The following is a 25175-nucleotide window of genomic DNA, read 5'->3' on the forward strand; positions in this document are numbered from 1 at the left end:
AGTGCTGGGCCGACGGAATTGACGAAGAAAGTGCGCCGGAAAATCCTTCGCTCAAGGAGCTGCTCCAAAGCAGAGGGTAGATAATTTTGAGCGTTTTGTGATGACTGTGGAACGTTTGTGGAACGACCGTCGGAAAAAGCGTCTTCATTCGAAAAGCGATCCCGCTGGAGGGCTTTCCGTCTCTTTCGTTCCGCAAAAGAGCCAAATGTTGTGTAAACATTTCGACACCCGCATCCTTTGGCGTGTCGGTGATATCGACATCTTACCGGAAACGGTCGTATCCCGCATTTGAGACATGCACTTATGCACCACACACGGGCACCACTAGAGAGCGCATCCTTACCGCATGCTTCGTGCAAATAATGGCCCGTTCTAATAAGTTCTTCCTTTCGCTTTACTCTTCTTTTTTCTTCTTGCTTCATTCCAGTTCCGATCCCTTCGAAAGGGCACCGGAACGCAGACGCAGACGCCGGTTCCGGCACGTACGGGCTCATCCACTTCAAGTGCACCGCCTAAGGACCAAGGACACGCTTTCCAGAAACGGTCACAGCCCAGTACCGGTGCATTGGTACCCGCAAAAAGGATTATTGGTACCGTAAGGACGACGCACTTCCGAGTGTGCCGAAGCTGTTCGGTTGTTCGAGGACCAACGGCTTCTGGAGGTGTACATGAGCCGTACCACCTCGACGCTCTAGTGTCCACCGGAAGTGTGCCCGGAGGTGTAGTGCACTCGCGCGTGTGTGTGTGTGTGTGTGTGAGACGGGACGATATGGCTGTGACGCTGAAGCAGGAGGTTAATTTATCGCGCCGAGCCTGCAGGCTCGAGCGGCAACACAGAAGCGGCAACGCCGCTAACTGCGGCGAACGAGGTGCTAACAGCGTCGTACCGACGCCGCCAAAGGAAGTCACGGATTGTGGTGGTGGTGAAGAAGTCGTGGGGAGTGGGGCAGCCCACATGCTGCTGGCCGCTCTCGTGATGTGTACGGGTCAAGTGTTGTTAAAGCTGAGCCAGCCGAGACCGGCCGGCAGGCTGTGTATATATGTAGTGCTGTGTGGTGCTTTGCTGTGCCACAGTGGCTTCGTCCTGGCAAGGCCCAACCTGAGTGCGCCGGTCAGCGGTGAGAAGGTGGTCGAGGTGGTAAGTGGCCGTAAGGGAGTGGGGGGGGGGGGGGGGGGCGTTAATGGAAATGCGTGAAATGTAACAAACAATCGATTGCGGCGAGGTTGTGCGAGAAATACGCGAGAAGAGGCATATGAATTTTGACTTATAGCACCGTCTGGGGACTAAGGGGAATTATGCATGATGCAATAATTCAGAAGAAGCGCGCTGTTGGATGCGACAGTCAACTCTCGCAGTTGGCATTTGATAGCTTCATCTGCTATCTAAACCTTGACCCGCTTTTTCCGACACTGATAACCTAGAAAGCGTGTTTTTTTTTCTCTCATTCCAACCGCCAAACTATCATCTCATCTTTTTCATGTTCGTGCCATCGGCAACGAGGCGCTACTATCAGTGACACTATCCAATCTCGATGGGGTTTTTTGTCTTGAGATTCTCTCACATAACAGCCCTCCAAAAACAAGCCCTCCAGCTAGATATCATCTCTCCGGTCAGACTCGTCAGGCGTCACGCGCTCGTCGTTGTTTGACGTCCGAACCGCGGATCCATTTACAGCGCACGATTATGCAACTTTAAAGCACCGGTCGAGCTATCAACCGGGCGGTAAATCGACGTGACACTACCACCCCCTAAATGCACTGTTTTGTGTGACGCGGCGTCGGGTCTAATTGTAGGTGAAGCGCCAACGCCGATAATGGGGGAAAATGGTGCGCTATCAGAACACACCGTCTGTTTTGGGCACGATCCGCCTGAGGGTGGTTTAGGCTGGTTACCGATAATTGGCCGGCTGGGTGACAACCCCTTCGAGCGTGGAGAAAGCGTGATTGGGCCTGGTGGGGTATCGGTCGGTGACCATGATAATCGTGCTGTTTCCGGTCTCTGGGCCACGGAACAGTGCGTGTTTTTTGGAGGGCGCGTATCTGTTGAAGGGACGATCACGCTTCTACTGACGTTTGCTGTCTCACGGGGAACTAGACGGTGGTGACGGTTTATGGGTTTTTTTTTGTGCCAGAAAATTCATATCTAATGAGTTTCAATTCTCACTATCACTAAGAGCCAAAAGCGAGGCTTCAGAAAAGGAAGAAATTGTACATCGTCTCTTCTCACGGTTTTCCACAGCCGCTCGAATCGCTTCTTTCCATCCGCTAGCAGAACATTTCGTCCATTTTCGTTAATATCACACCCGTTTTTGTTTCCTTTTCGGTTTTCTTCTCATCCCTAAAACATCCAGCCTGTCGGTCAATTATCGCCCCTGGACCTGGCGTTCGATACCAGCGGTAGTTCGCTAACGAGCGCGAGTCAATTAAAGCGTTCGGCCGAAGCGGCTGCCATCATCGCGTCCTCATCTGCGCCAGTTTCAGACACCGCCGACGGTCATAGCGGTCCTGGCGATGAGCTGGCACCGGGTGGTCATGGAAAAGCGGGCGAGGAATCGGGCGGTGAGCATGGCGCAGAACACGAGCGGTATCCCGTGTCGCAGGTGGACTTTTCACGCGTGGAAACACCGTTCGTGATCGGTGTCTGGATTCTGTCGGCTAGCATTGCCAAGATCGGTAAGTACCATGAACTGTAAGGAGTGTTCGTTGCAGCGTAAACGATTTGAGTGGTAAACCTCGCTGACGTATCGAGTATCTTGGTGTTAGAACGCACTGTTCGTCTTGTGCTTGACGGCTCAGACGGGTTGCTTATCGTGCACATTTGTGCTTCATTGCGGATTGTTCCTCAGGGTCGATGCTTTGTTTTGGCTAGCGATAGTTCTGGCGCTCGGCGGTAATGCAGCTTGGAGTTTCATCGTTGTATCGTTGATCTTTGGACCTAAACCTAAACAAACTCTCGGTGAATCGAGCGCCTGAAATGGCTAGACCAACGTCTCGAATGCGATAAACGTCTCGGAATCAGCATGTTCGAATTCCCTGGACGCCTCATTTCAACAATGTTCGTTGGATTTCGAACGTTGTTTTAGACATTTAGGGGTGTTTTATTCATATTCTTTGTCGAGATATTCTAAGCGTTTCCATACCGTCTTAGAAAGATGAAAATTCTTTCAGACAAAACATATCACTTATGCAAACACCCGTTGGCCCGTTCCGCACGACTGCACATTTGTGCATCGGGAACGTTTGTCCGGGCGTGTTTTGTAAATATTGTACGAGACACACGCTGCAAGCTGCACCACATTCCGGTACAACCGATGTAACGTACGCCTCCGTACACGTTACCTCATTCTCCGAAGGGATAAATATAGCTCCCCACGTTGGAAGCGCGATTTTTGGCGACATCTCCTCCGCGATTGGTAGACCCCGAGCAGTTGTGTTTATTTGTGCTCATGCTTTATTTTTTCTTTCACCTTATTTTGTCGTGGTTTTACGATTACTATGATGCCAAGGGGCGTCATGCAAATTTCACCCGTCCCAGACGATTGATCCAGAAGATCGTTCTGCTCAACCGGCCATCGAAACGCGCTTGCCGGCGAGAGATGATTTCAGTCCGTTTTTTTTTGTTTGTTTGTACCTACCGCTGCTTTTCTCCGTCACCAAGATCGAGTGATGCAGTGCAGACAGTTTGACGGAGCCGGCTGCTGGCAGGGCAGCTATCGCAGACAGAAATCTGTTTAACATAAATTTAAATTCACCTTCGAGATTGAAAGTTCTGCTCGCAAACCCTTGGGCGGTAATTCAAGGATCCGGAGATGGGCCAAAAAGGAAAAAAATACACACGCAAACATCGCGTACAAATGCTCTCGTTCGTGTTTCATTAAACGTGATGGTTTGGAGCCGCGAAGGCTCATTAAAATTTTTGAATTTTCGTTTTACGGCTCTCCCGGTGATGGTTGACAATGAAAGGTTAACTAAAACCCCCATGAACACTTGCGGGTTGTTTACGTGCTGCTCAGTGAGCGTATTTTGTTGTTGTTCTCACTCCGGCGTTGATTTTTACGATGCACGGATTACTTCAAGTGCTTCGTACGAGCGACATCAAAGGATGCAAGATGAGAAATTATAACCAACCAGTCGGGTTTGATGGTTGGAAAAATAAAGCCAAACTCTGAGCGTATATGACGTCGACGTCGGTAGGTCCGGCCAACGGTAATAAGCAGCAACTGCAGGGGCGTTTGTTGTACTTTGTCCAAGATCATAAAACAGTCCGTTTTTGCTGCGGCTTACTTCTGGCTGGGTGTCTCGCTTGCAAACACTCGAAGAATGTGTCCTAATTTAGCGTTACCGCAGGGTTCCGTTGTCCAAGGTTCCATAACACGACCAAACGAGGTTGCCCACTGCGGCACTGCATCTGATTTGGAGGAGGTTTGCCTTGCGGTTAAGTAACACCCACCGCGTTCCCGGGATGGATGTACGCAATAACGATGCCTCGATTCAATAAACTATGAAACCCACCAATTGAGGCCATCCGAATCCGGCTTGGTTTGTTAATGCGAAATCAAACGGTGTCTGCTGCGAGATGATGCACCCTGTCACGTTGGGATGGGAGAGCGAAAAAAAAAAGATGAGAAAAAAAACCTTCAACCCTTCGCGGATGCATTTTTAAATTCCATTTGCACACTCAATCAGTGCCACCCATTCACCCAGGCGGGCGCTTGAATGGCGCTTGCAATTGAAACCAATCTAACGAATCGGCTTTCGAAAGCGGACCCCCCTGTGCAGGAAGAAGCGGACGTTGGCCGGGAACCTAGATAAATGTGCATTTCGCTCGCTTACGAAACAGCTGGCGGGTATCTGGGTCGGGCGAATATAAATTCCTTTTTCATTGGATCGCTTCCACGAGCGATTTTTATCATCCATATGGATTGCTTCCAAGCGAACTCGAAGGTGTGTTTGGGCGGGATTTTTTTTCATCCCATCCCCGAAGGAGTTTGTTTGTGCTCTTTTGGATGATTTATTCCGCTTGCGAGAAAGTGAATTATCTTTTTAAACAAATCGATTTTAACATGATTGACTTTTAATTCATCGCACGAGCTCGCACGGAATCGCTTGGTGGAGAGAAAGTTTCCCGAGCGGTAGTGTAAGAAAAGTCCCATCAGGGCCAGACTTCCTGGAACTTTCCGCCAATCACTCATCCAATTATTGACCCGCGTGGGCAGATTAGTGGAACTTTCCGAAGCGGCTCGAAACGACATCGGTTCCGTAACCGTTCCGTCATTCGATCTAGATCTCGGTTGCGGCCTGATCCATCGTCCAATTAGCAATCCTGCGAGCGCGGAATGTCACCGTTCGTCGCCATTGACGTATGTGCGGTTGCCGTTAATGAATAATTTCTGCAGCACAATCGTGTGCTATGGTAGGGCAGGAAATCAAAAGGAAGCGCTGAAAGGAGGCTCCGGATTTGTTCTCCAACTCCCGTGGGTTCAGCTCGAAGGGTGGCTCGGTTTAGAAGACGCTAGATCGCGTCACGATTTCTGCGGTTGTCATCATGATTCTGTGCACGTTTCGAGACGAAATGGTTGTGTAATGAGGATTAAGGTACAGCCCTTAGGGTGGGTTTCGTTACGGTTGGGACATTGTTTTTTTTGTTTTTTTTTCCTGCCGCTGACCGTTCGATCATTCAGCCATATCGTGCTCGATGGACGGACCTTTTATCGACCAAGCGTCCCCATTAGTCGGCTAATTTCTTCCCGATTTCTCAACTCGCGATGATAATTGTCTGATGGAGCACGATTGGCACCCCTTGGTGATGGTGTATGGGGATATCTTTTTTCCCCGAATCGCTGTTATTGATGTCGATCGTAAATTACTGGCGATGAGATAAAAAAGAAACACCTTTTACTGGTTCCGCGTCAAAGAGCGGTAAGAATTGGTTGTATTGGATGTGTTTTTTTTTCAACCACTCGGCTATAGCTTTACTTCAGAGAAAAGGGCAAAATGGATGTTTTTCGGTGAGTCGTCAGAATACGTTTTGTAGCTCAAAGAAAAAATAAAAATTCACACTCAAAAAAAAAAAAACTTTGGCCTTGAGCCCAGCGACGAGACTGAAAGCCACAAAACAGTGTCTTATTTTCCCTTCAAATGGATCAGGTGTTGACGATTTGACGGTAATTGGTGAATCTCATTTCTGCTGCCTTCGGGCCATCGATAAATCATCGTTTTCCGTTCAGTTGGCTTGGGGAAAAAAATAAAAAAGGAGGAATAAAACTGCGGCTCGAATCGGTTGGCAACTGCGGCCACATAAATTATTCATGATCGACTGTCGTATTTGCTTCACCCTCGCTCAAGGAGCCTGTTAGGGGCATCGAACCGAACGACCAAGATGGGGTCTGAAAACTCCTTTTTCCCAGCCGATCAGTGCTGATGAAGGTTTGATATTGTTCGTTGTACGCGTGTACTTCTCGTAGGTCGGCACGATGTACTGCTATTTGCATGCTAACCGAGAGGTCAACTGAACGTCGATCGATTTGCGGTGGGTTATGGGCACCAGGCTCAATGTGAACCTAAACGACCGAAGGCGTGCTGCCGGATGAAAAACAAACTCACTTTAATCAAATTTCAATCAACACCAATTAAGCCACCACCACCACCATCGTTTGGTTTGATTTCTTCAAACAGCTCCACCAGCCTGGCCGACCAGTAAAGTCCATAATTCATCCGCTGGCCTCAATAAGCGTCCGTGGGAGTCATTCTGATTTCCACCAATTGGCACCGATCAGTGGTGAACGATCTGAAACAAAAGTGCGCAACGATTCAAATCGATTCCATCGGTTCGTTGCTCCATTTCGGCGCAAACAAGCCCTTTAAAGGCGTGGCGTGGGTTGGGGACGCCCTTCGGATGTCCTCTTGCGGTTTCCGAGCACTCGCGATCTCGCTGGATGGTGATTGAGATTGAAATGGACGGCTGGCAGATGCAGCTGGAAGCCAACTCGTATTAGTGCATACGGGAAGTTAACCCAGCCGGGGTGCAATTTCACGCCATCTGCATCTCGAGTGATGAGTTCGTGATCCGACAATCTGCCAGCTCGCCATCCACTTGATCGGATTCGGGGGAGCTTTCGGGGGAAAACGGGCGGCAGAGGGCGGACGTCCGGGAACATCTCGGGCGCGTGTCATCAGCCGATGAGCTGGTGGTGGAACATTTTAATTGCTTTTCATGCACCGTGCTCAGTTGCAACGCAATTAAAGTTCATGTCACATCCTAACATGGCATTTTCAGCTCTTGACTTTTAGCAGGAGCTTTCAGCTATGCTTTATCGATCGAAGCATCCTGAGCTTGGGTGTGTTTGGATAGCTGAAAGCAAAAGAGACATTAATTGTTGATGTTGGCGAGGGCGAATTTGCCACACACAAAATAGCCTTGCATTTACGATCATTATTCTGTATTGATGATAACGTAAACCTATTTCCCAACGAATTAATTCCAACAAACGTTTTGCTTATCTGTTACGATCCCTCAACAACTCATCGCGACACCTGAAACCGAGCGTAACGAAGAAGCTTTAATTAATTCCAACGACGATCCACTCCGCTCGAGGCTCACGTTTTTCGAAACCCCTCGCCAGCGATGCGAGAGATAGCAAATAAACCCTAGAGGGCACGTGCCGAGCCATTCGAGAGCTACTTTAACTGCCATAGTTCTTTAAAAATCGAGACGCTCGTCTTACCGGTTCTAATTGATTGTTACGGTTTCCGGAGCGTTTTAACGGACCGCACGAGACCCCGCGTACATTAGGCACAATGACAGCCCTCACGGTCATGCCCGCTTTTCACGCCCCGTTTATGGGGAAAACATGGGCGAGAAAATTTGCATCTCGTTTTGTTTGCGTTCTCGCTGATGCTTCGATTTGTTCGCTTGTCGCCGTGCCGTTGCATAATGCATGAAGCTGGGGCCACTTTTCCGTCTATCTGGCCGTGTGGGCTTCGGTGTATTTATCGGTTTATTGAGCCGTGTTTATGGCAAGTGACCGTTTCAAACCCGGATCGAATGCAATCATGCAGCGGCTCGGTTCTTGGATGCTTTATTGCATCGGCCGGTGGACACGTGCACCAGGGCTACACACTGAGAATGCATCGAGCCCGAACGTTCAACAATGAAGCCTCTTGAAGGCGGCTTAAGCGATGAAGAGTGTCATCCGTTCCATCGCAAGCCCTTCATCGTCGTAGGGAACCGTTTCGGTGGGGCGACAACGGTTTGGATGCCGAACGAAAAGGAGGCGCTTAAGATCAAAACGTTGTTACTCCAACCAGGCAACCCCGTCGAGCGGCATCTGTTCGTTCGAGCACTTGGGAAAAATAAGGGAGAAAAAAAGACGAAGTAAAGCTGGCTACCACGACACGAGCACGAGCCATTTTCCCAACAAAAGAAGGTCAAGGATGTGCACAGGGTGCAATCTGAGCAAGCGGTCAAGAAGCGGTGCCATGGTTCATCATGCCAACGACGATGGCTTTCCATAATGGCAGCTCAGATTGGAAAATGGATCCGTAATGTTCGGGTAGAAGATTATCCTATTATGCTTCATAATTTGTATGATTTTATGATACTCCACTACAAGAAACAGCTCAGTGGCTGTAAATTGCATCCTATTTTTCTCTGCATTGCTTCTTAAGCTCAGATATACTGCTTGTAAATAAATATATCTGTTCATCATCCAGCTGTATAGCTAATATTATGCCTTCTCTCACGCTCCAGGTTTCCACATGACGCCAAAGCTGAGCCGCATTTTCCCCGAGTCCTGTTTGCTGATCGTCGTGGGCGTGATCATCGGCGTTCTTCTGCGGTACGCAACCAATCTGCACGTGTCACCGCTAACACCGAACACGTTCTTCTTCTACATGCTGCCGCCGATCATCCTCGACGCTGGCTACTTCATGCCGAATCGCATGTTCTTCGACAACATCGGCACCATCCTTCTGATGGCTGTGATCGGGACGATATTCAATATCGCCACCATCGGTACCTCGCTGTGGGCTTGCGGCCAAACCGGCATTTTCGGTGTCGATCTGCCGTTTTTGCACATCTTCCTGTTTTCCTCGCTGATCGCAGCCGTCGATCCGGTCGCGGTGTTGGCCGTGTTTGAGGAGATCCACGTCAACGAGGTGCTGTACATCGTCGTCTTCGGTGAATCGCTGCTCAACGATGCCGTCACGGTGCGTGTGGGGTTCCTTTTGGGGACGTTTCTAGAACACGGCTTACATGGTTTACTCAAGGCTCGCCTAACGCTCGGGATTTTTTTGGTTTTCACCCGCGCAGGTCGTGATGTACCACATGTTCGAGGTGTACAACGAAATCGGTGCTAACGACATCATCGCCGTCGACATCGTGTCGGGCATTGGATCATTCTTCGTGGTCGCTCTCGGTGGCACAATCATTGGTAAGTTGTTTCGTTCCAAGCGTTCCGTTTCAAGTGTCCCATCGCACGTGCACGTGGTCGTTTATTTGAACGCGATTTGTTTGCTTTCTACCTTCCAGGTGTCATCTGGGGCTTCCTGACCGGGCTGGTGACACGGTTTACCGATCACGTGCGCGTTATCGAGCCGATCTTCATCTTCGTGATGGCGTACCTGGCGTACTTGAATGCGGAAATCTTCCACATGAGCGGCATCTTGGCGTAAGTAGACAAATGGCAAGGCGTAGGGGTGAGTTGGGAGGCGGAAAATTGCAGGCATCCTGGAAATCCGTGTCGAATAATGATAGCAAGGATCAGTCGTCGCTCAGTCGGCATGTCCTTGGGTTTGCTTGATTATTTGCTGTAACATGCGTACTGGATGATTGGCACGATTTCCTGCACCGGCTTGCAACGGATGCATGGTTATTGTGAATTTCGAAATTGTCGTTGTGTTGTGTTCATTTGTCGAACTGCAGGCTAGTCAGCAAACCTGGCGGGCCTGATAAATTATACACCACGCGCGGTGCATTCGTAATTTGCTGCACGTTGCAATTTACTGCAGTGTCGGAAAGCTTTGCGACCTCGTACTTCTCGATGTGTGACAATTTTCTCCGAACAACGCCGTACTTAACCCATTTTCTTGTCGGTCCTCCTCAGCATCACCTTCTGCGGAATAACGATGAAAAACTACGTCGAGCAGAACGTGTCGCACAAATCGCACACGACGATTAAGTACGCGCTGAAAATGCTGTCCTCCTCGGCGGAAACGATCATCTTCATGTTCCTCGGCGTGGCCACCGTCAACAACAAGCACGTGTGGAACACTTGGTTCGTTTTGCTGACAATAATCTTCTGTTCGGTGTATAGAATCTTAGGTAAGGTGCAGTGGCTTGTGCTGCACGCTGGATGACGACAGTAAGCGCCATTTTCCCCATCTGTTTTGTTGTTTTATTCCCTCCGCAGGCGTTTTGATATTGTCAGCATTAGCGAATCGATTTAGAATACACAAGCTAACCAAAGTAGATCAATTTGTTATGTCTTATGGAGGTAAGATGCAGTGTGAATTTCGCTTGCTGATGGAAATCGCTGACCAAACGTCTTCTATTCTAACGCCCCTCCGTAGGCCTTCGAGGAGCGGTAGCATTCGCTTTAGTATTATTGGTTGACATGGATCACATCCCGCTGCAGCCGATGTTCTTGACGACGACGATTGCGGTCGTCTACTTTACCGTGTTCCTGCAGGGCATCACCATAAAGCCGCTAGTCAAAATTCTCAACGTAAAGCGCTCGAACAAACGCAAACCAACCATGAACGAGCGCATCCACGAAAGGGTAAGACGTTGGAGGGTAGAAAATCCAGATCCAGAAGAGCCACCAAATAAAGCCGTTTCTTTTCGCTTCCGGTTGCAGTTTATGGATCACATGATGGCCGGCATCGAGGATATCGTCGGCAAGACGGGCAACTACAACATACGCGATAAGTTTAAGAGATTCGACAATAGGTTCATTCGTCCATACTTGATCAAGAATTTACAGGTAAGAGGAGGTTCGCTAGTAGCAGATGGAATCGATAGTCCTTAACTTGTTTTTTCGCCCAGGGCCCCGAGCCGAAGATTTTGGAAACCTACTCTAAGCTAACGATGCGCGACGCGATGGACTACATGCGACGCAACCCATCCACCATCGGACAAATGTCTGGAACTGAATCAATGAGTGCATTATTTAGAAACTACACGTCCTACTTCGGCGGAAGGTGCGGCGCCACGATGCTCGGCACATGGTAACGGGAAACTAATTGATCGATGCATGCCCCTCTCACACTGTGTGTTGTCGTGTTTGATTTAACTCTCTTTCCTTTATGATTTTGTTTTCTTGGGTTTTTTTTCCTTGCGTTTTTGCTGTTGATAGTAACGTCGCGCTGGCTGGAATACTTCTCGGGAGCGCTGGGCAACCGTATGGTATCGTTATATTGTTTCTTGCAAATTCATGTGTAAAAACCGTTAAAATCATTAAGCCGATATCGTATGCCAAAGCCAGCACTAGATCTATGCAATATTGCTCTTGCTCTATCATGCCCTCGACGATTTATGCCTCACCCAATAACGTACAGTATTTTAGCAATTTGGACTAAAATTGTAATGCATCTAACATATAGTATGATTCGCAATATTGCTGTAGCATTACAAGCGTAGATTATTTGAATATTTAAACAATGTAAATCTGTAAGCGAGCAGCTGTGCATATTCACCAGTAAGTCTACTTACTACACGGTAACTGTAGCTGAAGTACATGCATCAATTTATTAGTTTCGTAATGTTGGAGTAGAGTGTGCCAGTGTTGATGATCTTGCAGTAAACCGGCACTAGTTGCAATTGGCTCCGTGTTGACTTATCCGTACGTTTTATTATTTTTAGCCCTAGCTTTACGAACCTTGAAAACTCGACACGCAACCTGGACATGCAGGAGCTGGACTACAATCCCTCGAAGAAAGACTTAACTGATGCCAAGATACATCATTTGCTGTCGGAAGAGCTTAAACCATACCGCAAGGTAAGTGGCGGCCACCGTGAGAAGACGGGTTGCCCGAGCTACTGTCCTAGCACTAAGTCATACCACGCACAATGGCCAACTGCTGGTCGAATTTTCGCTCCATTTTGTCGTGCAGGAAGTGTTCAAAATTGTCCAAAATTCAAACCGAAACGTCCGTTACGGCTGATCGGAACTAAGAGCAGAGTTACACACGTTCACAAAAATGTAGTTGCTTGATCTTTATCATGCTAGTGCGAATGAAGTACAAAACACTGACACATAGGTACTACTAGGATTGCAACACTACCGACCCTGCAGAACCAACCCATTTAGTGGTCACCTGCTCCTCTGTAGGAATGCTTCACGTGTTCACTCCCATTATGTTACTTTATCGGCTCAGCTTGAGTTTTTCATCTTTCCGTTGATTCGGTTGTCGAGTTGAGCCGTGATTCTGTACATTGCACCCATCCTTCACCCTGCTCATCCAATATTTGCACCCTGTAGAGGTTTTTCAAATGTAATCGGTGTGCTGAACTTTCACATAATGAAAAATATTTTTTCTTTTCTTTTCTCCTCTCTTCGCCATGATCAACAAATATGCTCAAAATTATCAAAAAAAAAAATTCAATGCTTTCAAATTGAATCAAACCATCCGATGCAAATATTTGAATATTGAAACCAACCCGATTCATGCAATGTAAACATGCGAATATATACATATCATGCCTGCAAAATGATAAAATCAAACCAAAAACAAACGAAAAAATATATAATATCATCGCCAACGGTTTCGATTTCGTGCCCAACTTCGTTTCCATATTTGGTGCTCCAACGGACGCTCGAACCAATCACGAATCCCCGAATCAATCATCACCAAAATCGATCGAAAACGACCAACAAAACAAAAAATTCAAAAACAATTCCCCAAACGAAACCCATCCAACAACACGGATCAACCGACCACATCAACAAATGTGTTTCCCATTTTAATCCTTCCATCATCAAATATCTTCCTGCCGTTGCGGAAACGTGACGGAAATGCCTTTCACGTGCGGCAATGCCGTGCAAACGTAAACGAATTTCCCGCGCTAAAAAACGCTCTATCCTTCTCATGCTAAAACTGTTTCATACGCGAATCAAACCAAAAAAACGAATCAAACGAAAAAAAAATCAATCGAAACGAAGGCTTCACTGCATACGGTACGAATACATTAAATGATTGTTTTGTTTTTCTCTAATGAGCTAACTTTATGTTTCTAATATCCTCCGTTGTTCTGGCTATATGCGTTATCAACCGTTCATTTGGGACGTTTCGTTCCGTGCTCCTCTAAGTTTTACAAACTTGAGTTGCTCCCCAACTTCTCTCTGATCTGTTTCACTTATTCACCCTTCTTTATTTTGTGTGAGATTCGGTGGCAAAAAAAAAAGAAGTGCACCCCCCACACACACACACCTCTTATTTGGAGTCCTTTTTCTTTCGTTGTCGATCGTCACAACCAAACACTAATCTAACAATTTTTCTATCCACCTGTACGTGTTCTTCTATATTTTCTGTATGTTACTGTACGTGCGCTGCATAACTGTCCCTGTGTGTCACTGTGTGTATGTGTGTTATATGTGTGTGTATGTATTTGCGTGTACTCACTGTTCCTAACACATATTCGCGATCGTGCTTGGATGCAATCGTATGACACGTGTGGCGATCACACTGGCGGCCACCCGGTAGCAAGTGAAGGTGCGATTTGTTTTCAACATAATCCTTTATCTCCCGATCACATACTAGCCTTCTCGATGTAGCCTGTACCCGTTATCGTTGCATACACTGTGTTAAGATCGCGATCGAATGCGCGATCCTTATCCTTTCCTTTGTGTAAATATGTTCGTGTTTGTCTTCATCTGCATCCTTAACGGATGAACCCACTGTTTGTATATATGTTTCTCGTATGTGTTCCGTATAGGATCGTTACTAAGATACGTTACTACAAAAATTACAAAGCTGACTTTGCATAGCAATTAAGACATTGCTATTTTTTGCCATACATATTAAACAGTTCTTGACTGATTAGGGCTTCATTGTTTTGTTCCGTCAAGTTGCATGCATTCATTGTTTCAATAGTTTTATTATTTTACATTTGATATCGATTTCATACGAATATTTGGAGACTAGACACGTTTATACATGGTGTATTGTATTCGTTAAGTTTTCCAGCTTGTAAGGCTTCTCGCTTGTTTTAGTCACCTTGTTTCGTCCATGCTTTACCGAGACTATAGTTTCCCGCTTATGGTAGATTTTGACGAAAAAATATAATGAACTTGAAAGAGAGTCAAGGAAGCATTACGTATGACATTGCTTCCCTTGCGAGCAACCTTTTGTGTGGAACTCACCCTCTAACATCTAACAGCCACGCAAAAGTGCTCGCAAAACGGCAGCCAACATAATTATGATTTGATGTAATCGTTTTCTTATTGTGCTCGATAGTGACGTTTTGTCGTGTTCGTTTCTGTTGTGCCATGTTTTTCTTTGGAAGTCATTTTCGATTGCCGAAACGAATCGACAGCGAACGAATCTTACCAGCCTAAACCAATTCATCGACGAGCTTTACTAATGTTAATTTGTTTCTTTCTGCAGCATCGAAGACTTAGCTACAGCCGCCATGCTGTGGATGACCGTGACCTTTCTACACAGGTACTTTCGAGCACTGAGGGTTTCGACGTGTGACAGAGACACTAACTTTAAGTTGATGTTATTTTCGGCTCGTTGCAGGTTAACTATAAAATGCAGATGAACATCCGCCGTATGATCAGTGAGAAGAAACATCACAAGCGTAGCAAGCGCGTTAAGGTAGGGCATTGATTCTGGTTCGCCGTGGCACTCGTTGCAGGGTTTCATTCGCCTGCCGAGCTTTATGATGCTGAATTTTTCATCCTCTCACCCTTAAAACAGGACGGAAAGCAGCAAAACCACGTCTCGTTTCCGGAGTTTGTGCAGAACGGATCCGCAAAACAGTTTGCGAACGGTACGAATGATATCGTTATGACTAATGATACAATTACGATTACTACCGACTACCATCCACCACCACCACAACCACTAGAACCACCACTAACCGATCAAGAAAATCGCAAAAAAAGTAAACGAAAACATTCTCACAGTCTTAACAAGTACCGTAGATTAGAAATAGGTAAAAAACTAAAGTTCATTCCTATGTGGTATGCATATTTTTGGTCGTATGTCGTGTATTTTGATCGTTTACCGTTTAACTCTTTGACGTATATATATATAAAAATAGCCATATCCTATTCTTCTTCTACTCTATAGCTCTAGCTGTACGCCTATCTTAGCTATCCGTATGACTATGTTTTATATCTTATGCACATTCAAACTTTCTTTATCTTCTTTCTTCGTGTCTTTTCTTGACTGTTTTCCTTGATGTAAATTAGGCTTTAATATTCGTTAGACATATGCACAGACTATACATGTGCTAATTGTTTACATGTGAGCAGCATAACATTATTTTGCTAGTGATTGTTATGATGTAGTTCGAGAACGACAAAGCATTATTTAGTCTTTTATCTTATCCACACTGAATATTGTTTCTTAAACATGTTTTTAATATAGCGTTCTCCTGTGCTGTTACTATACAGCTAGTCATACTTGGTTTATTATAACTGTTTTAGCAAGCCATAGTTCTATAAAATTCTGCATTGTATGCTTTCGAAAGAGGTTGAAAAAATTGCATCAGATATGTTTTAGTTTTATTGCATTGTGACAGAATTAGTGGCACTGAGTTAAAAAATGGAACTTTCAATCATTTCTAGAAAAACACCTGTTGCGCTTACGCTTATAGAATGTATTTGAACGTTACTTTTGTAGTCCTGCTGTTGAAGGATAACTACACTTCCAAAACAGGCAACCAGATTTAACAATTGATCTACAATCAATCCCATATAGTCAGGGAGAAATGTATTTACTTTTTTTGTGATACAAATCCGATCCATTCATTAAAATTCGTTTAATTTTCGATCATCTTACTTCAGTCGTCCTTGTGCCATTTGTTTTACATATTTGTTTAGTAGAGTAACTGTAACTATGCACCACACCCGTAAAGGTATTCTGCAATCAAAATATTTGTGTCTTCTTTAATATCGATTTCTTTCACCCTCTACTTTGGTTCACATTATCATCGGACAAAACTCAGTCGTGTCGAGCTGGTCGTGCTTCCGTGTAGAGATCCATATGTTTTCCTTCACGTATCGTTTCCGCGTTTCCATTGCATCGTCCGAATTAACGTATCTTTGTTTTTTGTCCACACGCACCGCAGATTACATCAACGAAGTACTGCACGAGGATAACGAGGATGAGGATAGACAGGCGGGACCGGCCGAAGAGTGGGACGGTGGTGGCTTAACATTCACCGCCAAATCATCCCGTAAGTATTGGGCACGTGGGTCAAGGGCGTACGTTATTTACGGCGGGTTTTCCCTCGTCCATCAGTGGTTACCTAGAGTCACAAATGTTCGTTTTACGTTACTACTGTTTCTGTCTGCGCGAATCTGCGCGTGAGTGACATGTGATATTTTTTTTCTCTCAAACCAAAAATGCACACTTCTTCGATGGTCTCAATGCATTTCCATGTGCTCGACACTATGCAACAGCGTGTGCATCTTTAGCCTCTTTCTTGTGTTCCCTTTCTCTATATTACCTTCTGCTTGGTATCTTCTATCATACTTCTGCTATCTATCTTCACCTCCCGAACGCTGTATCTGTAACTCTCTCATCCTCTCTGCAAGCCTTCGGTTAGTTTGATTCTTTCTTGTTCCAGTGCGTGTACTTGTTTCTGGATTGGTTTTGTTTTTTTTTTCTTCTTGTTTTTACTTACTATCGATAGCAACCGTCAGTATGTTGTTACGTTTATTTGTTCAATGTTAGAGACGATATGATAGGGAATTTGATTTTTCTCTAGAATTCATCACCATTTTTGATGCCATCGATACGCGATGTAGTAGAGGTTTTCAGTTCCTATGTAATCTCGATATCGCGGCTTTATTGGAGATGTTGATTTTCGTATATTGGCATAATGCAAACTCGGCTCTTGACCAAGATCTACTGACGCTCGATCGCACAAAATCGTACCTCGATCGATCGTACCAGGTTTCGTGCTGGTGCTTATCCTTTTAGCTCACAATATCCTTAGGGTTTTCACTCCTCAGTTGCGTTCGTTACGTTCGCTCGCTCGCTCGCTCGCCCATCTTTCTCTCTATCTGTCTGTCTATCTCTTCTTCCAGCCGAATCACCGGCTGTAAGTGTAAAGCAATCCCTCGCCACCGGAGGAGACCGCGGTGCAAGTAAGGCAACCGCCACTGGTGGCACTTCTACCACTTCTACTGCTAACAACAACAGCTCGCTGATCGCACATATCGCAAGCCTGCCCGGGTTCGATCCCACCAAGGCACGCATTGTGAAGCACTACACGAGCAAGTTCACCTCCTCCTCCTCCTGTTCCTCCTCTGCGCCCGCTCCCTCTACCTCCCACAGCCAAGAGCCCCCCAGTAAAGCCACTAGAAACACCCTCACACTCACCACCTACAACAGCAACAGTAACTTCAGCATCAGTTCCGCCTCCGAAAGGGAAAGGATCACGCCGACGGCGGCCGAATCATTCCTGCCCTGGCGCAGGGAGCGATCCTACCAAACCTTCGGTATGTGCCCGGCGCCCAGCGCCCCCACTCTACGCCCACTGTTTTCCAACCCCCTTTCGCTGTGTTTCCTTTCGCAAGCTCGCTGTCACTCTAGCGCGCTCTCTCACACACACACTCTCTCTCTCTCTCTCTCTCTCTCGTTTTTGCAAGTTGCGCTGTGCAAGTTTACATTCGCAAGCTTTCCCCGTGTTTTCTTGCGTTCGGTTCAGTTGTGGTCGAATTATTTCCCTTATTTGTTGTGTTTTGGTTTATCGTTTGCCAGACAGCAGGCAGAGCGAATGGGAAAGCACCGAATTTATCACGCCATTAGTGACGCTGCATTTTTGAACGCTGTTTCGTTCCGTTTTTTCGAATCCTTTGCGGCGGAGGTGGCGCGCTGCTGCGAGGCCGCCTTCCGTTTGGTTGTTTTAGATTTAGCTATCTTATACCCGCGTTATGGGCGCAGTCTAGCTCCTTAGGAGAATGCAAGCAATTTCTCGTTAGCTGTGTTTGCTGTTGTTCAAACCGTTCCTAGGAGGATCGCTTCTTAGCGCGATCGCATTAGGTATTCTGTTTGCGTTACTCGTTTCTCAAAATGGTTCTTAGCTCTTAGTTGACACTCTTGCCCTGTTTTGTTTATGCATGACGTTTAGCGGAGTTTCAATGATTACGTTTCAGTATTTTTGTTTCCAAATATGGCCATTCCACGTGCATTATGTACAGAAAAAGCAAAAACACATGTTATTAGTTACATGAACTCTCTCACCACCACCGGCGAGCTTCGTGACGAAGGAGTCCTCTGCTCGAATCCTGTGCATTGCGAGTCTGTGATATTGCGCGGCTGCGGAAACTAGCTCCAAGCGGTCCGGACGGACGACACTGAACTCACTGTTGTATGTTGCAGATCCGCCCACACCCTCCTACTTTCATGTTGCGCCGATTTTTCATTTTTTTTTCACACACCTTTACTACCTTTGTGCGTTACCCTTCCTGCACGATGCAAATACATCTACACCTGTACCAGTACCACACTATAGTTTCGTTGTTTTCCACCGTTCAGTTGACGTTGATGTTAGAATGGTTGATGTTGTTCTGTATTCGAATTGGAACTGCTTCTGTTTAGTACGTGTCAAGCATGGAGAAATTGTATTTTATATTTCACCTCACTTATGCTACCTTCCCAATCCCAGCCGATAGTTGTTGGTTCGAGATGTTTTTTTTTTCGTAGGCACCCGGCTGCTTCCAGTTGCCACGTTCATTAACTGTTTCTTTTCCTTCCCCATGCATCGATTTTCCATCGCTAACCACGAACAGTCGACGAGAGAGGTGCCGACAGGGAGGACAAACGATTTTCCCGAGAATCGCGCGTGCTGGAATGTGAGTATGAGTCCTGCGGGTGGCTTTCGTACAACTGGCTGCAGCTGGCATGTCTTTTTTTTGATGCGATTTCAGCGGAACAACGTGTCGCAACTCCGACGGCCATCGAATCGGTTCTGCCGTGGAAGCGCGTGGACGAGAGCGACGATAATGGTGCTATCAAACAGAACGAATTCCCATCGTGGGCTTCGAACAAGGAGTATCTAGCTTATAATTCACCAAGTGCAACGTTTTTGGGTAAGTCTCGTGTCCTCACAATCCGTGTCACTATTAGGGTCCGCGTGAGCTGAACCATCTCACGGGGGTCTTGGAGTAGCATCAGGCGAATATGCCATATCATCTGCTGGAAATTGAATTTGGAGGCTACCGGGTTTTCACCTTCTCTATCCGCCCTATTACCTTGTTGGTGGCGCACACTTTATACTCCTGCGTTGGAATATCGACGTTGGGGGGAAAAAGAAAATGTTCGCCAGTCCGCCAATTTTGTCACTCTCCTTCGCACTTTAAACCTACGACCTTCTCGCTGGTTCGTTCTCCGCTAATCTTCACATCCTTCACCGCAACGCGACAGGACGCTCAAGCCACGTGTAAATTCAAATTCGGCGCTACTCGCGGCTACAGTTTTCGTTCCCTATCGGTGGGAAAGGTTTTTGTTTTTGCATGTTTTTTGCCGCCTCGCGTACGGCGTTGAAGCAATGCCAGTCAGATCGAAGTAGATTACGAATTTTCTTACGTTTGTTTTGTCTATGGTTTTATATTGTTTCGATTATTTTAAGAGCACCTCCAGTCCCAAACCGACAACATACGGATACGTTGTCGTATCCAAAACACGTACACTTCGATGCGAAAAGTGCTGAATAGCGTGTATGAGATATAGTACAAGCGATACAAGCAATGCTTCGTTTTCACGTATTCTACAGAGCTTTGCTAGAACGAAATTAAACCCAATCAAAACCAGCCTGTATCTTGATTTAAACTGTAACGCACCGCTTCTTTATTCATACCGGTTTTTGTGCGCGTACCTGATTTCGTTCCATCAACTGCAACCGTTGTACGTTTTTCTTTTGCCATAATGGCGTGAGCGCGCGTGCAAAACTCAACGCTCTTCGACGCGTGGCGCCATGAAAATGCAATGGCCGCTCCAGTGATGTTTCCGTGTGTTTCTGCACTGCATTATTCGTACCACCCGTTGTGCTGCCTCTTTTTTTCCGTTTCCGTAGTGTGTCGCTGTCTCTCGTTTCGTGTGTATTTGCGAGCCACATATTTCCTATGTGTGATATACCTGTCGTATTCGGCTGCTCAAGCCGAGAGGCCTATTTCTTTTAGTGTATTGATTGTGTATATACGTGCATGGCGAATGAAACGATATCGATGTCATATGCTCGAACATACAAATCCCAGTATATATGGAAGTAATTGCTGCTACTGCTGTTGCTGCTGTTGCTGCTGCTTCTATCTGTACTAACGTTTTTGTCTAGCTCATGGATCACTGACCAGGCCAAGGATCGTGTCCTTACCCGAACATTACGTACCGTATTCAGACACACTTCCATCAACTAGCACCGGCGCGAGTGCAGTTTTCGTTCGTTATTAGCAAATGTTTTGTGCCACACTGTTGCCTTCACAAGCAGGGTGACGTTTGATCGGTTTTTCTTTATCATGTCCGTTGAGTCAATTCTTCCGTGTTCTTTGTTCGATTTTTCACTAGTACATCCTGGATGATTCCAAATCTGTGTGTTTTCCTCATGTTTGGTTCATCTAACCAATCTGATTTCGTAATATTGGAGCAACTCAAGTGCTATTGTGATTGCGTTTGAGTGCCGTCTGATGAAAGTACACCCCGGGTGAACATCACCACCCCTGCTATCCGATTGCCACCAGTTCATTTTCCGTTTCCACTGTTCAGTTAGTTATACTATCTATAGGTTCATATAATTTCTGCATCCGCGCATTAGCTTGCACCTAACCGCATTTTTTTTATCATCTATCCGTGCCTTCCCCGTATGGTTTCTTTTCTCTCTTTTACACGACAACTCCACAACAACACAACTCCCTCCCTCAAAACAACGATAAACAAATAAAAACGCGACAACCAACCAATGATTCAACACAATCGCACACTGCGTTCGCACACCCACAACCTGTCGACGATGTGTTGTCCTCGTGGCATTTTTGGTACCTGGTGCGGCAACACTTCCTGCTCCTGTTCCAATTGTTCCAATTGTTCCCGATTCCTGCAACGATCGTTGTCTATCCTTCCATGCACCGCCCGGCCGCGATTGTGTGCGTGTGTGTTTGATTGTGTGCCACTATCAACCAACTATCCCACTCGGCGACGCACGCATGTGTGAACTTCCCACAATGAAAAAAAAAAACCCCCTCATAGGTGGCCTAACGCAACCTAAACAGGCTAAGTCCGTAATAGGTCTGTTCCGGCGCGAGAGTTCCGGTTCCGGTGGGGTCGTCATCGGTGGAGTGACCGACTCCGAGACGTCTACCCCAGCGGCAGCGACGACGCCCGTGGGTGCCCGTGGTGCGGCTGTGCCTAAGGACAAGCGGTCGGCTTCGATCGCCGGTTACATCACGATCGATGGTGGCGATTCGGCTGCCCTGGACCCGCTAGGCATCTCAAGGGCCGTGCCGCATGCGAACGCATTCCCCGTTACCGCCAGCCACCGGCGCAACAACCGCCGGGGATCGATGCTGGAACTGAGCGGGTAAGTTTGAACCACACGCAACCGTTGCTTAAAATTGATGTCCCTACGTTCCAGCCGAGGACCTTCGAGGTGGTCCTGCGAAAGTGTTTACCCCCGATGGTGGGGAAGCCTTTCGGGAAGTTCCAAAATTTCAGTTAATAATTTCCCCCTCTCTAGGGACATACTCAATCGGTTCCTTTTCTTTTCCAATATTCAACCCGTCTTTACTTTCCTGATTTACAATCTGTTCAATTTTATTTGACCTCTTTCTATCTCAATGTGGAGATAAATTACTCTCTTGCCTGATATATATCTTTCCTGATATCGTAATGATTCCTTTTATATGTAATGTGATCTGCCTTCGTGGCTGCAAAATGGCCCCCTGACGCTCGATTAACGTCGGTGGCTTTCTAAAAGCCTCCAAGATGCCATGATTATTTATATTATAGCCATTCCTCTTCCCCAATGCCTACAAATATTCGTTGCATGAGTAAGATTAGTGTCTATTAATTTTAATTAGTTTTTGCTGAAGAATGCCCGTGTTGTGTGTCCGTGTGCCCGTGTGGGTATGTGTGTGCGCGTGTGCGTGTGTAGTATATTAAGCACAGTAGTCGATTATTACTTACTATGTTAAGCGTAGCTCAATATAAATAATACAACCTATTCACATCTTACTGACCACCGTTCTCACATCAACATAACACATTCGAACACTCACTAACACCGATCTCCCCACATCACAATCGGAGACTCCACATACCTATCGCCTTAACACTGGGAGCAAGAAGGAACTTCAACACATCACTAGCGATCCAGGCTAACACAAATATCCTTATCCGTTGGGAGACGAAGGAGAACAATTACTAACACTACCACCAGTGAACTGCCGATTAACAACACCCCGTATCCTTGAAGTTGTTTCCTCGTATCCTGCCAAAAATCTTCATAAATTGTCTCATTGCTTCTCGTGATTGTGAGCGACATACTAGGGTTTGCCCTTTTTCCCAACGATTGCACTTTATCATAGAAACGGTGCTTTTTTCTGTTTGAAGATTTACTTTGTTTTGCAATTTTTTGTACAATTTTAGTGAACAATTCCTTTGTTGGTATCAAGCGCTACCGTACGTTTTTGTTCCATTTTTCAATACGGTTTTACGCAAATGTGTTTTGTTTGTGATCAAAAGCTGTAGTTTAATTCCTACAAAATTTCCAGCCAAAAGGACACTGCCTATTTTGTTGTCCTTCCTGGTTTTGTGGCAGTTGGAGAAATTGAATTGCGTGACGGCACACCAACAACAGCGGTGCAGTGGCTGAACGTGACGGGAAAAGCAGGAAAACAGCGAGAACTCCGTCGAGTGAGACCACGGTTTCATCTGTCTGTTTTCTCTCTCTTTCTCTCTTTTTTCTACATTCTCTCTCTTCTAGATAATGTGGCCTTAGCAAACAGTTTTCAGCGGTAAATGTGTGCTCTTTTCTAATCGTACTTAGCACTTTCGAAAAGCACATCATTTTCCACGCTTTCCATGCTCCAGTTGCGCTCGCTCTCTCTCTTTCTCTCTTTCACTCTCTCGAGTGCTCCCATGGGGCGATTTTGTCACGCTGAATAATGCAAACGATGTTTGAATGCATTGATCATAGATTTTTTTTCTTTTCGTATGTAATCAACTTCAATTGGTAGTCTTTTTCTTGTTCCTTTTTACTGCATACTCTTTTCGTTTTAATCACGCACAACATGCCGGTTTGTGTTAGTGACAAGGCTCTAGTTTCTAATGCTGTTATAAATGCAGTGATTTTTCCTGATTCCAATCTTTATTTGATGTCGCTTCCATCACGCAATTAATTTTTTGTTTTATTGAGAGTTTGTCGCTTCATGAGAACTTTGTTGGTTATGTATTTACCGTGTTCTATCTCGCTTAACTCTTTTTTGGTTGTTTTACTTTGCCGAAATGCAATTTTGGACAGTGCGTTGCTGCACAAACACCACTCCCGCTTTCTAACCATTCCTACTTTTACTTTTCCCACACATGTGCGTGTTGCGCTTTGTTGCCGTCTTTCCGTCTGATGCTCTGGCTCGATGTTAAGCTGTGTCGTCGCTTGAATGTGCTCTGCACGATCGTACTCACCGGGTCCGAGTGGACGTCAATAACGAATCTCCAGCAACGAATATTTTCCCGCGACACGTCTGTGCGCCAGGATGCTCCAGGATGCACTATGGAGCAAAAGAAAAATGAAAAACTGTATCTGTTATTTTTTCTCCCGATGGGGCGAATGTGTGCTCCGTTGAAGGCAAAGCGCTCTAGAATGAAAAACATGTTCAATTTTACAGAAGACGTTGCCTTTTTTAAACCCATAATTGTTTAAAAAAGGATCTGTATTTTTTTGCAATATTTTTGCATCAACGATGTATCGGAAAGTTTGTCAAAAAACACTACACGTTACTCCACAATAGTTACAACATGAATCAAAATTTGAAAGTAACAACACAAAAAAAAAAACAGAATACAACAGAACAGAACTACGTACAAGCGTTCCAGCTCTTCCGATCCACAACCAAGATCAAGACTGGGCGCCTCCACCACAAAAATGCGAACACAAAAACCCCACCCTACAGACATGCATGCGTCGTTTGGTGTGTGCGTTTGATTTGTTGTTTTTTTGTTTTCCGTTTTCATATGTTCGTTGTTGTTCCCCTTCCGCAGGCTGCTAGTGCCCGGACGACGGCCAAGCCGGTACACCCTTGAGCCCTTCCCAGCTCCACCGCTCGAGACGGACGACGAAAAACCGACGAAATCCGAGTAGTTCTGTCTCGCTAGGGACACGTAGTGAAGCGGTGGAGAGTAGCATTAACAGCAAATTTTAAAGAACAAATTAAGAACGAAGCAACCGATAGCCGACACGATCCTTCAGCTAACTATCCTTATAGCGAACCCCTTATTTCGCGATCAGAAGAGTAGCAGCTCTTACGGGCTCCCCGATCCCTGTCCCCGTTCCAATGATCCTTTGTGTAACGAAATGTAATAACGCACGAGATCCGGTAAATTGTAACACCTTGGGATGCTTTCCTTTCGCAAATTCGTCTCCCGTATTAATGTGGTGTCTTCATCCTTAACCCCAACTGCATGAGACCGCTTCCAACGAGACGGATGGATGGTCGAATGGTCACTCTCGACGGGGATCGTCCTTCGCAGCTCCCCGAAGACGACGGTGACGGCTACTCGAGCTGCCCCTGGGTTAACTACACGGTTGTAGCTTTGATTTGCATGACACCGTCCCCGCGAATGGCAGCTGAACCTCCGGAGTGCGACGGTCGGTGTTTTAAGGGTGTATTAAAAGGGAGAGCGCTACCGTTCTGCCCTTTCGCTAGCGCTCTGTTGCATGTGTCATGTAGCTACGATCGGTTTCGATTGTTGTATGTGTGGTGTTATTCGGTTATTTTTTTTCTTTCGTT

The 25175-nt window shown here is 46.1% G+C and overlaps 1 protein-coding gene across 1 annotated transcript in view; it reads left to right on the forward strand.

The window, feature by feature from the left end:
* The first annotated feature begins 601 nt into the window (after positions 1-601).
* Positions 602-25175, forward strand: part of LOC128727807 (sodium/hydrogen exchanger 3) — a 32097-nt gene continuing 7523 nt past the window's right edge. The window contains exons 1-20 of the mRNA XM_053821751.1: positions 602-1129; positions 2352-2673; positions 8750-9207; positions 9311-9431; positions 9530-9668; positions 10104-10321; positions 10410-10493; positions 10570-10778; positions 10857-10982; positions 11045-11226; positions 11861-11996; positions 13161-13175; positions 14605-14661; positions 14740-14817; positions 14920-14992; positions 16298-16405; positions 17262-17321; positions 18969-19031; positions 19107-19268; positions 21418-21748. Of these exons, the coding sequence (XP_053677726.1) occupies positions 770-1129; positions 2352-2673; positions 8750-9207; positions 9311-9431; positions 9530-9668; positions 10104-10321; positions 10410-10493; positions 10570-10778; positions 10857-10982; positions 11045-11226; positions 11861-11996; positions 13161-13175; positions 14605-14661; positions 14740-14817; positions 14920-14992; positions 16298-16405; positions 17262-17321; positions 18969-19031; positions 19107-19268; positions 21418-21748 (3302 nt within the window). The 5' untranslated portion in view covers positions 602-769. The remainder of the gene's footprint in view (positions 1130-2351; positions 2674-8749; positions 9208-9310; positions 9432-9529; positions 9669-10103; positions 10322-10409; positions 10494-10569; positions 10779-10856; positions 10983-11044; positions 11227-11860; positions 11997-13160; positions 13176-14604; positions 14662-14739; positions 14818-14919; positions 14993-16297; positions 16406-17261; positions 17322-18968; positions 19032-19106; positions 19269-21417; positions 21749-25175) is intronic.

Source organism: Anopheles nili, chromosome 3 (assembly GCF_943737925.1).
Source record: "Anopheles nili chromosome 3, idAnoNiliSN_F5_01, whole genome shotgun sequence".
NCBI lineage: Eukaryota > Metazoa > Arthropoda > Insecta > Diptera > Culicidae > Anopheles > Anopheles nili.